The sequence below is a fragment of the Bombina bombina genome, chromosome 1 (genome assembly GCF_027579735.1).
Source record: "Bombina bombina isolate aBomBom1 chromosome 1, aBomBom1.pri, whole genome shotgun sequence".
Taxonomy (NCBI): domain Eukaryota; kingdom Metazoa; phylum Chordata; class Amphibia; order Anura; family Bombinatoridae; genus Bombina; species Bombina bombina.
The window spans coordinates 1,274,021,547-1,274,033,607 of record NC_069499.1 but is presented as its reverse complement, the minus strand read 5'-3'; the positions used below and the strand labels follow the sequence as shown (position 1 = coordinate 1,274,033,607).

General features: G+C 46.4%; 1 protein-coding gene across 1 annotated transcript; it reads right to left on the bottom strand.

The window, feature by feature from the left end:
• Positions 1–711: 711 nt before the first annotated feature.
• Positions 712–6,650, bottom strand: LOC128664363 (uncharacterized). Its single transcript, XM_053719200.1, has 3 exons — positions 5,969–6,650; positions 3,309–3,469; positions 712–2,520 (listed from the first exon to the last, which is right to left on the bottom strand). The coding sequence occupies exons 1-3, from the start codon at positions 6,648–6,650 to the stop codon at positions 2,503–2,505; spliced, it is 861 nt and encodes a 286-aa protein (XP_053575175.1). The 3' UTR covers positions 712–2,502.
• Between the last annotated feature and the right edge of the window lie 5,411 nt (positions 6,651–12,061).

Sequence of the window (12,061 nt, the reverse complement as noted above, 5' to 3'; positions counted from 1 at the left end):
ATTAAAATAACTTTCTGTTCTCAAGCATAGACCGATCAACATTTAATTGTTTACATTTTATATGTCAGTTGAAGAAAATAGTGTACACAGCAGTAACAGGATGCATTAATATAAATGATTAAGAAATATAACCAAACTAATAACATTAAGATATAAAATATTGACATAACAGCATAAAAAAAGACACAAAAAAAATTATAGTTGCATTGAATGAAGAAGGTCGGTGCATGAATCATTTAAGAGGAATTTCTTGGGAAATGCGGAAGACAAGCTGTATTTTTAACAAAGCAGCTTTTTTATATGTATCTCTATTTATAAGCTACACCTTTTACAGACATACAACAGCTATTAATTTAGCATCTTTAGCTTACACTAATAGATAACTGTACAAGAATATTCTTATCAAGCCTCACACCTTTAAACTACTTGGTATAATTGTGAAGATGGATGATTAAAAGTGTATTCTTTCATATTGCTCTGTGTAATAATTTTGAGGATAGACAGACTCACTACCTGCTCTAATTACACATTCTGCACACACCTATGTATAGACTGGTTGCTATGCCCCCCCCCCCCAGCCCTTGGGCTCTGGTGCTACTTCTAAGGGATTAAATGCTTACCGGATCCTTCTTCACAGAGGAGAGGATTTAACATAACTTAATTAAATAACTATGTACATGAGAATGTAGTGCGAAATAACCACAGACAAACTTTTTATGGGAAAAATTTTGTGACCGTCACAGGCCATAAAATTTTATTAACCTAACAAACTAGATAGAACTGATAGAACTGAAAATATATATGGCGGCATAGAGATCAGCTACCCAGAACAGCAGGAGATCACCGGCCCAACGGGAACAGCAGCAGAGGAGTCTCTGCCCTAAGGAGATGACGCTGAGGGGTTGCAGAGATCACGTGACCATCCCTCAAAAGGGAGGAAGGAGGGTTACCGTCACGTGCACGTGAGGGCCTACCCTCCTCCCCGGAAGTCTGGCCATCACTCACCCCTAGCGACCTTCTCCTGCGCAACCGGACCGAGGATCTCCCGCCGCCAGGGTGAAAGAAGATCTTCCACCTAGATAAGGATTCCCTGTTACCAAGCCGTGTAAACCGCATAACAGGGAGAGGAGATCCATATCCTACAGTAATGGCTTATTGGGCCTAGGGTGAGTAGCCATAGCCCTGCCATTAAGGTGCCGTCGAAAATACAACATCATTAAAACATTACAAAAGGGGAAGGGAGGGAGGGAAAAAACTGCTTCAGCCAGGATCCGGAGAAGAAGAGGAAGTTGCAAGGGAGAACTTGGCTTATCTACTGGTAAGGAGGGGCCTACCCTAAATTGCAACAATGTTGCACCCAGCACCTTCCCTCTCTCTTCTAACCCACTCTCCTACAGCCTTAACCCTTAGACTGCTCCAGGCTTATACTAAGCCCTACACTGCATTAAGGGATTAAATGCTTACCGGATCCTTCTTCACAGAGGAGAGGATTTAACATAACTTAATTAAATAACTATGTACATGAGAATGTAGTGCGAAATAACCACAGACAAACTTTTTATGGGAAAAATTTTGTGACCGTCACAGGCCATAAAATTTTATTAACCTAACAAACTAGATAGAACTGATAGAACTGAAAATATATATGGCGGCATAGAGATCAGCTACCCAGAACAGCAGGAGATCACCGGCCCAACGGGAACAGCAGCAGAGGAGTCTCTGCCCTAAGGAGATGACGCTGAGGGGTTGCAGAGATCACGTGACCATCCCTCAAAAGGGAGGAAGGAGGGTTACCGTCACGTGCACGTGAGGGCCTACCCTCCTCCCCGGAAGTCTGGCCATCACTCACCCCTAGCGACCTTCTCCTGCGCAACCGGACCGAGGATCTCCCGCCACAAGGAAGCATTTTAATGGTACCCTTGCCGCCAACGCACAACCCGATTTACAGGAGGGGTAACAGAGCTCTCTGAATGTCCCCTATGAATAAATCCAGCCCCACATCAGAAAGGTGAACTTTATCCCTTCTATATAGCTCGGTTCTATCAGCCGAAATGGCTTCGTGCCGTACCACGAAGCCACCTGACCCAGTGACGGTTTTCGCTACAGACGCATTGATCTTCTTCCTAACCCGGTATGCCGCCGTATGGGCCGACATATGCCTCCAGTGGAGACGGGGTATTATATGGGACCACCCTATCATGACCCCCGGGATGCGTACTCTTAGCCACCCAATGTCTGCCTGCATAACCTTAATCAACTGTAAAACTGGTATGGCCCCCACATCGTTACCCCCTAGGTGAAGAATAATAATGTGAGGCTTCCCCCAGCGTACCAGGGCCTCAGATATGGTTCCTGCTAATTGGGGCCAGCACATCCCCCTATCACCCAACCACCTAACGGATGCCTTGTTGGAAGGGAGACCTAGGGATTGGCCAAATGGGAGGGACGCACAGCGTAGGGAGGCCCAGTGGACAAAGGAGTGGCCCACAATCCAGATTCGCTTCACCCCGGGGGTAGTGCCTGTGGAGACAAACATTTTAGTATCCTGAATTAACATCTAAACATTAAACAATTGGACGGACATAGGTTCTGAAACAATTGGACCGCCAACGCCCAATACGTTTTATGTCCTCGCACGAGGAGCCCGCTTGCGCAGCGTTAGTCGCGGCCCCTATGCGAAAAGAGTGCGGGGCCAGTCTGCTAGCGTCCAGCCCCGCCTGGACTGCCGCCAATTTTAGGACCCTACCGAACTGAAATTTGGAAAGGGATCTGCCGTCCGCATGGACCAGGAATTGCCCCGGGCCAGGCGGCCTTTGAGCCAGGTAAAGATTAACGCAGTTAACCGGGCAGCATGCGCTGTTCACCTGAGGGTGAACGGGGATCCAGGTTCCCTTACCTTCCTGATCTGTCTTTGATCGCGGCAGAAAAAGAAGTAAGGAATCAGGGGCAGCTCTAACATGTTGCAATTGTATACCTGCCCCAGACGCCTGCTTGGAGGGTGCTACTACCTCACTAACTCTAAGAGCGGCGGCAAAGGCCAGATTAAACGCAGTTTTGAAGAGTAGGGCTTCAAAATCTGATCTACAGACCACGTCGAGCGCCAAGAGCAAACGCTCCAGGCGGTCGCGGGTGATGGGTTCGCGCGTGTCTATTTTCCGCTGCTGCGATCTGCCCCAACCCTTGATCACCTGCCTAATAAAAAAGGAATTGGTTGGGTCAGGAATGGCTAATGCCCTATAGAAAAATGAGACGGCGGCCAATTTGGATTGTATTGCCCCCTGACGGGCCCCAGAGGCATGCAAACTCACCAGCCAATCATGTAAGTTGTCCCTAGACCCCTGAGCAGCGTCGGCTCCCCTGGACGCACAGAAATTGTCCCATTCAGACCACATGCGGGCATAGGCGTGCCAAGTGGATGGTGCTAAGGAGGAGCGGACCAACGGCAGTAAGGCTATCCAGGAAGGACGAGCTGCCAAAGGAAATCAGGACAGCGTAAGCCCACGGCTGCAGCTGTGGGGGCTAACTTGCGAAATGTCGCCCATTCGAATCGTGACAGGGCGTCAGCTACAACATTGTCGACGCCCGGGACATGACGGGCCTGGAACTGGATGTTAAGGTCCAGACAGCGCAACACCAGGTGGCGCAGCAAGGTAATGACCTTTGCTGAGGTGGCTGACAAGTTATTGATCGCAAAGACCACACTGATGTTGTCTGTCCAGAACACAACAGTCCCGTTCGACAACTTCCCACCCCACAGCTCGACCGCCAAGACCACGGGGAATAGCTCCAGGAGAGTCAGGTTTCGAGTAAGGCCCGCCGGGGCCCAGGACTCCGGCCAGGGCTCCGCGCTCCACTCTCCCTGGAAATAGGCCCCGTAACCGTGCGATCCAGCTGCGTCAGTGAAAAGGTGCAGTAACTGGCTAGACATGGGAGGGGTACGCCAGACCCGAATCCCGTTAAATCGCGTGAGAAACTGTTCCCAGACTACCAGGTCAGCCAGCAATTCACTCCCTAGGGTTATCTTTGATTTCGGGTTTGACCTACCACTAAGCTGTCTTTCCAGTCTACGGTTAAAAACCCGACCCATGGGGATAACTCTGCAAGCGAAATTAAGCAAACCTAACAGGGATTGTAACTGTTTCAGGGAAATAACTGCATTAGAGACTGCCGCTCTGACCGCCTCAAGCATGCCCTGAACTTTATCAGGTGGCAACCTACAGAGCCGAGCCTGGGTGTCGATTTCGATTCCCAGGAAGACTAAACAGGACGCGGGGCCTTGCGTTTTGTCCTCTGCTAGGGGCACCCCGAAATGTCTCATGACGCTGCGCATGATGTTCATTGTGGATAAACAATCATCGGAGCCTGCCCTCCCTACAATGAGAAAATCGTCCAGGTAGTGTGCTATGGGATCGCTGCCCACTTCTGAAGCTACGACCCAATGAAGGAAACTACTGAACGCTTCAAACAAGGCGCATGACAAAGAGCAGCCCATGGGCAGGCAGCGATCCACGTAGTACACACCTGCAAACTTACAACCCATTAGATGGAAAACTGAGGGGTGGAGTGGAAGAAGCCTAAATGCCGACTCAATGTCTAGTTTCGCCAATAGAGCACCATGACCCGCCCTCCTGACCAGGTCTAGTGCGCTATCAAAGGATTGATAGCGCACCGAGCTGAGTTGGGGGGCAATGGCATCATTGACTGAGCTACCTTTTGGGTACGACAGGTGCTGAATGAGGCGAAACTTCCCTGGCTCTTTCTTGGGAACCACCCCCAACGGGGAAATGACCAAATCAGGTAAAGGTGGGGCAGCAAAGGGGCCCGCCATTCGCCCTAAAGTCACTTCTTTATTAATTTTATCCCTCACTACTTGGGGGTGTTGGTATGCTGAAATAAGGTTCCTATTAAATCTCTTACCCTTGATTTGCCTAAATGTGGGGATATGAAAACCAAATGAAAAACCCTCCCATAACATACGTGCCGCCGCCTGGTCTGGGTAAGCCCACAACCATGGTGCCATGGCATGTACATTAATTGGCGTTTCCGCCTTTCTGGCCCAAGTTTGCTGAAGGGGGCTTATTGGCCTGGTCCCTTCGCTTGATGCAGTCACTGCCAGGGTGTGGACCCGAGCAGTACCTGCAGACATGTCTGAAGGTGCATGCGCTACCCTTGTCGCATTTTTTGTCCTGGAAGGGCCAGCAGGTTCCCCCCCGTTTCCTGCTTCTGGTATTGCGAAAGGACTGCTGCGCTGATTGCTGAGTTGAAGTTGCAGCAGCGGGTGCACCCCCTTTTGGGTCCATTCGCTGCCACAACTGGTTATCAGTAGAGTCAAATGTCAGGGAAGGATTTCCTGCCATTTTCCTCCTGAACTCAGCATCATATTCCCTCCACACACCTTCACTGTGATTACGCTGAATCCAGTGAATAGTGTCCGTGTATTTTAGGATAGGCAAACTCTGGGAGGGGTACTTTTCGATATAACAGGAGGAAAAAACCCTGAAGCACTGGAGCCACTCATCAAAAGTGTCTGGGCGTTTAAATTTTTTAGGCCCTGTTCCCTCAGCGCTCTTCTCTCTCTGCCTATACGCCTCCACCGAAAGGTCAAATATATTAACATATTTTCCACGGTGGATTCTACTGACCACCTTTTTGCGCAGGTGTCTATGCAATGAGTATATTTTTCCTGGGCTTGCGTCCCCGTAAAGGGCTGCTCGCCTTTCGGAGATGGCCCTGGTAGGGAGAGGTTCAGCTGGCACCTCTGTAGATGGGTTTTGCGGGGCGGGGTTACTGGCGCTATCCTGCTTAGTATCTGGCTTGACCCCCCTCTTTAAAATTTTCTTAATCATTCTAAACATTTTCTTCTGACCTGCCCCTTGTAAACCCAAGGAAGAGTCAGTCTCAGACCCTGAGTCAGAAGAGGATGAGTCAGAGGAAGAAAGGTCATTGTGTGTAAATAAAGCATTCTCACCGTGACTAATGGCAGGAGGTCCCTGACCCATGCTGGAAACGGGCTGGCCTGCTGGCTGGTTTTGGAGGGCGAGTCCTGAAGACCCTTGCTGTGCAGTGGAAGTGGTGGCTGCTGCTCCTGCTGTAATGCTGCCTGGTACTCCTGCATCCGCCCCACTCATGACTGTGGCAGTGTTGGTCCGTGTTTTTGCTGCACTTTGTGATCCAATTGCCCCCTGCAAAAGAGAAAGAATTTGGCGAGCACTTTGCCCAATGGATGTGTCTGGATTATCAGTAGCAAGGGGTGGATGAGCTATATGAAGTGGTGTATGAAATCCCTGACTCACTGACTGTCCATTCGCAGATGTCTGAGCATTCACACCCTGCTGGTCTACAATAGGGTTATGGCATGCCTGGCTTATTGATTGTGCATGGTTTAATGAGTGTGCATGAGCGCCCTGCGTGGCTGCCATGGGGGAGTGGATACCCTGATCAAGGGGTTGTACTCCTTGTATGCCTAAAGTAATGGGATGTTGTAGCTGGCTTAAAGATTGCACATTCGCATTATGTATGCCAACCAGGGGTGTATTATATCCCTGAGGAGCTGCTTGTACGTTCACACCATTCAAAGCCGCATTCACACCAATGGGGGATGGTAAGTGATGAGATGGTAAATGATGCTCAATGTTTTGATTAACATGCATACTTTGAACATTGCCTTGATTCACATGCAGGCTATTATTAGACACAATATCATGCGGCTGAGCGGCCGCTTGCACTAAACCACTATCAGCCCTGTGTGGGTTAATAATATCGGGAGCGGCCTGCTGAACGGCATTTGCGTTATCTCCCATTTGTATAAACTGTAATGGCCTCATTGCCCTGGAAGGGTTAACTCTGCGTGTCCCCCTACCCCTATCACTGGCTATCTGCCTGGTACTACCTCTTATGATGGAGCGACCCCTTTGATGCCCCTGAGGATTAACATTCAAATGTGCCGTTCGCTTGCGCAGTTTGCTTGCGCTGCTAATGCCCCTCCGACCCCCCACTGATAACCCGCCAACGGCCAAGGACGGCTCTCGGTGCTCACCTGCAAGTGGCGTTGCCCCGGGAGCCGATGTCCTTGTGACCGCGCGGGAATCTGCCAAGCCGGAAGTGCCGATGTCCGCTTCCGGTGACGTCACTAACATGGCGTTGACACCGGAAGTCGGACCCGGACCACGCGGCTGGCGAAGGAGATCGCTAGGCCCCGGGGGGAGCAGCATAGGCCCTGAGATGGCATGGGCCTCGGGTATGGTGCGACCAGGGGCAAGTCCGGGTGTTGAGGGCTGAGGGGCCATGTTCCGGCCGGGCTGGGGACCGCGTGTTGCCACGTGTGGTGCCTCAATGAGAGGTGTGAAAGGGCGATGCCTGCTGGGGGTAGTTAAAGCAGGATCCGGATCCTGACTAGAAGGATCAGGAGGGAAAACAGCTGGTGTGACACTGGGCCCTGGGGAGGCTGCAGCCATAGCGGATATTATGTTTTTCAATAGGTCAGAAACTGCTGACATAGCAGCAGGGGGTACAGCACTTAAAAATGAGGCCTGTACACTATCAAGAGGTAAATTAGCCTGCTGGGTCTGCAATGCTTGAGGTCTGGGGGATTCCTGAGCTAACTCAATATCAATAGGTCCCTGCTCTTCCACATTATGAACCTGGGCTGACACAACAGTAGTATATTGAGTTGGGGGAATGATATCTAAATCATCCTCAGAAATAGATTGAAAACTTATCTTTATTTTTTCTTTTGCAGGTGCAGGAGGTTCCTGTTCCGACTGGTAACGTCTGGGAGGCAGAGTAGAACGCCTGGAACGATGCATAGCTGCACTGGTGATGACAGAACTGCTAAGAAAAAACTGCTTCAGCCAGGATCCGGAGAAGAAGAGGAAGTTGCAAGGGAGAACTTGGCTTATCTACTGGTAAGGAGGGGCCTACCCTAAATTGCAACAATGTTGCACCCAGCACCTTCCCTCTCTCTTCTAACCCACTCTCCTACAGCCTTAACCCTTAGACTGCTCCAGGCTTATACTAAGCCCTACACTGCATATCTGCTGCACCAATGGTGGACAATCAGTATCATTCTCTAGACAGAATATGCAGTCCCTTAATCCTTAAAATGTTCATATTGTTCTTTTTAATCCTTGTAAACCCAAAACATTTGTATTTTAATTTTTTGTCAATATTAAAATAATATATTAAATAGTGTAAATATTAATGTCTTACTTTACATTAATATGTTTTTAATGTGTTTTGCAATTATATTATTTTTAACCCTTGCAATTTACTTCAGGTCTCAAATTGTGCTAATTCTTCTTGCGTTATTTCAGCTTTCACTCAAGCATAAACTATAACTTAATGAAACTACCCACTAAGGAGTAGATTATAAGGGGCTCACTAAAGAATATTATTAAAAATAATGCAATAAAAACAATCAAAGAAGGATAAAAACAACTCAAATAATTAGTATGTTTGATAATATAAGAGTGAGCCCAATAATAAAAGATTCCATGCTAAGGATGCTCCACTTCCAATTTTATAGGGCAACAATAGTAAATCTTCTAGAAGACACATGGAAAAAAGGGGCGACACATAGTATAATCTTGTGCAGTTCAAATATGTGAAATTCAGAGAAGAAAATTACTCACACTTTATAATGGCACCAAAACAATGGGGAATTAAGTGCAGGCTGGTACTCTCAGTCTCCAGCTGACTGGTACATTGGTTAACTGCTCCCTGTATAAATTGTACTGCAACAGGCTGTTTTCTGTATGCTGTTCCTTTTGGTAAACCTCCAGCTGGTAATAAAGAAGGGGTTTCTACAATATACTCAAACCATGCATACAAAGAGTGTGTGCTCTTTAAATAACCAGTGTAAGACACTGAACACCTGTAGTGATAGTTCCAGTATTTCTTTGTGCAGTTGTCTAATATGCATTTTGAATGTATGGTTTGAGTATATCTCTTGTAGAACCCCCCTGCTTTATTACCAGTCTGTTGTAGTACACTTTATACAGGGGGTAGTTCACCGGCAAAGCAGCCACAGCCAGCCTGCGCTTATTACACCATTGTTTTTGGTACCATCATAAAGTATGAGTCCTTTTCTTCTCTGAATTTCACATATTTGAACATTACAAGATTACTCTATGGGGCGCTCCTTTTTTTCTTGTGTCTTATGGCGGTTTATGGTTTAATAGTATAGGGGGTGTATAGTGTATGTTGAAAAATGTAATTGTTATTTTTGTTTTTGTTTTTGTTTAGTGCAACTTTTCTTTAAAGCGCAAGCCGTTTAAGCAAGCTTTGAGCTTGTGTAAAGAGTTTGACCAAAATAAGCGATTGAGCTCGCATTCTATTGGCTGATCGGAACAGCCAATAGAATGCGAGCTCAATCTGATTGGCTGATTGGATCAGCCAATCTGATTGAACTTGATTCTGATTGGCTGATTCCATCAGCCAATCAGAATATTCCTACCTTAATTCCGATTGGCTGATAGAATCCTATCAGCCAATCGGAATTCAAGGGACGCCATCTTGGATGACGTCATTTAAAGGAACCGTCATTCGTCGTTCAGTCGTCGGGCAGGATGGATGTTCCGCGTCGGAGGTCTTCAGGATGCTGCCGCTTCGCTCCGGATGGATAACGATAGAAGATGCCGCCTGGATGAAGACTTCAATCGGATGGAAGACCTCTTCTGCCCCGCTTGGATGAAGACTTCAGCCGGATCATGGACCTCTTCAGCCCCCCGCTTGGGCTTGGATCAGGACATCGGAGGAGCACTTCAGGACGGATCGGTGAACCTGGTATGGTGAAGATAAGGTAGGAAGATCTTCAGGGGCTTAGTGTTAGGTTTATTTAAGGGGGGTTTGGGTTAGATTAGGGGTATGTGGGTGGTGGGTTGTAATGTTGGGGGGGGGGTATTGTATGTTTTTTTTTACAGGCAAAAGAGCTGAACTTCTTGGGGCATGCCCCGCAAAGGGCCCTGTTCAGGGCTGGTAAGGTAAAAGAGCTTTGAACTTTAGTAATTTAGAAAAGGGTAGGGCATTTTGTTATTTTGGGGGGCTTTGTTATTTTATTAGGGGGCTTAGAGTAGGTGTAATTAGTTTAAAATTGTTGTAATATTTTTCTTATGTTTGTAAATATTTTTTTATTTTTTGTAACTTAGTTCTTTTTTATTTTTTGTACTTTAGTTAGTTTATTTCATTGTAGTTATTTGTAGGAATTGTATTTAATTAATTTATTGATAGTGTAGTGTTAGGTTTAATTGTAGGTAATTGTAGGTATTTTATTTAATTAATTTAATGATAGTATAGTGTTAGGTTTAATTGTAACTTAGGTTAGGATTTATTTTACAGGTAATTTTGTAATTATTTTAACTAGGTAACTATTAAATAGTTCTTAACTATTTAATAGCTATTGTACCTGGTTAAAATAATTACAAAGTTGCCTGTAAAATAAATATTAATCCTAAAATAGCTACAATGTAATTATAATTTATATTGTAGCTATATTAGGGTTTATTTTACAGGTAAGTATTTAGCTTTAAATAGGAATAATTTATTTAATAAGAGTTAATTAATTTCATTAGATTAAAATTATATTTAACTTAGGGGGGTGTTAGTGTTAGGGTTAGACTTAGCTTTAGGGGTTAATACATTTATTAGAATAGCGGTGAGCTCCGGTCGGCAGATTAGGGGTTAATAATTGAAGTTAGGTGTCGGCGATGTTAAGGAGGGCAGATTAGGGGTTAATACTATTTATTATAGGGTTAGTGAGGCGGATTAGGGGTTAATAACTTTATTATAGTAGAGGTGCGGTCCGCTCGGCAGATTAGGGGTCAATAAGTGTAAGCAAGTGGAGGTGACGTTGTGGGGGGCAGATTAGGGGTTAATAAATATAATATAGGGGTCGGCGGTGTTAGGGGCAGCAGATTAGGGGTACATAGGGATAATGTAAGTAGCGGCGGTTTACGGAGCGGCAGATTAGGGGTTAAAAATAAAATGCAGGTGTCAGCGATAGCGGGGGAGGCAGATTAGGGGTGTTTAGACTCGGGGTACATGTTAGAGTGTTAGGTGCAGACGTAGGAGGTGTTTCCGCATAGCAAACAATGGGGCTGCGATAAGAGCTGAACGCGGCTTTTTTGCAGGTGTTAGGTTTTTTTACAGCTCAAACAGCCCCATTGTTTTCTATGGGGGAATCGTGCACGAGCATGTTTTTGAGGCTGGCCGCGTCCGTAAGCAACTCTGGTATCGAGAGTTGAAGTTGCGTTAAAAATGCTCTACGCTCCTTTTTTGGAGCCTAACGCAGCGATTCTGTGGACTCTCAATACCAGAGTTATTTTTATGGTGCGGCCAGAAAAAAGCCAGCGTTAGCTACGCGGGTCCTTACCGACAAAACTCTAAATCTAGCCGATAGAGTCCTAAAGACAGGTGTACCACACTGAGGTCCTATGAGCCTACTCTTCGACAAAGAAAACCAAGAGAAGAAAGCAAATATAGTAACAGAAGTAAATTTGGAAAGGAAAGTTTAATTTTGAGATTACTGTCCCTGTGAGAATCTTGGTTTCTCTGGAATGCCTTTTTCCTTCTTAATATGAGGAGAGTCCACGGCATCATTCCTTACTGTTGGGAAATACTGAACCTGGCCACCAGGAGGAGGCAAAGACACCCCAGCCAAAGGCTTAAATACTCCCCCCACTTCCCTCATATCCCAGTCATTCTTTGCCTTTCGTCACAGGAGGTTGGCAGAGAAGTGTCAGAAGATTAGTTCCTTATGGAGGGTATCTGCCCTTCGAAATGGGATTGGAGTTTTAAGTAGTATTGTCAGCCTCTCAATGAGAGCATTGACGAATGTTAGAGTCTGGAGCGCAGGGAGAATCTTTCTGCGAACGCATCCAGACTAAGCAATCAGTGTTGACGAGTTTCACTGCCTGCTTCCATCACACAAGTCCATGTCAGGAGTGATGCTATAAGACTGTCAAACTTTAGAGGCTTTGTTTCTGTTCCACGGCATAGATTACGGTAAGATCGTTTCATTTTATATACATATGATAATGCAAGAAGACAGCGTCACAGTGTGGCT

Bases quoted from the DNA above. Each gene is read 5' to 3' on its own strand.
- LOC128664363 (XM_053719200.1), bottom strand. From the start codon at position 6,650: ATGCATGTTAATCAAAACATTGAGCATCATTTACCATCTCATCACTTA. The intron at 3,470-5,968 runs GTGAGAATGCTT...TTCCTTTGGCAG, and splicing joins ACCTCCTGCCATTAGTCACG to CTCGTCCTTCCTGGATAGCC.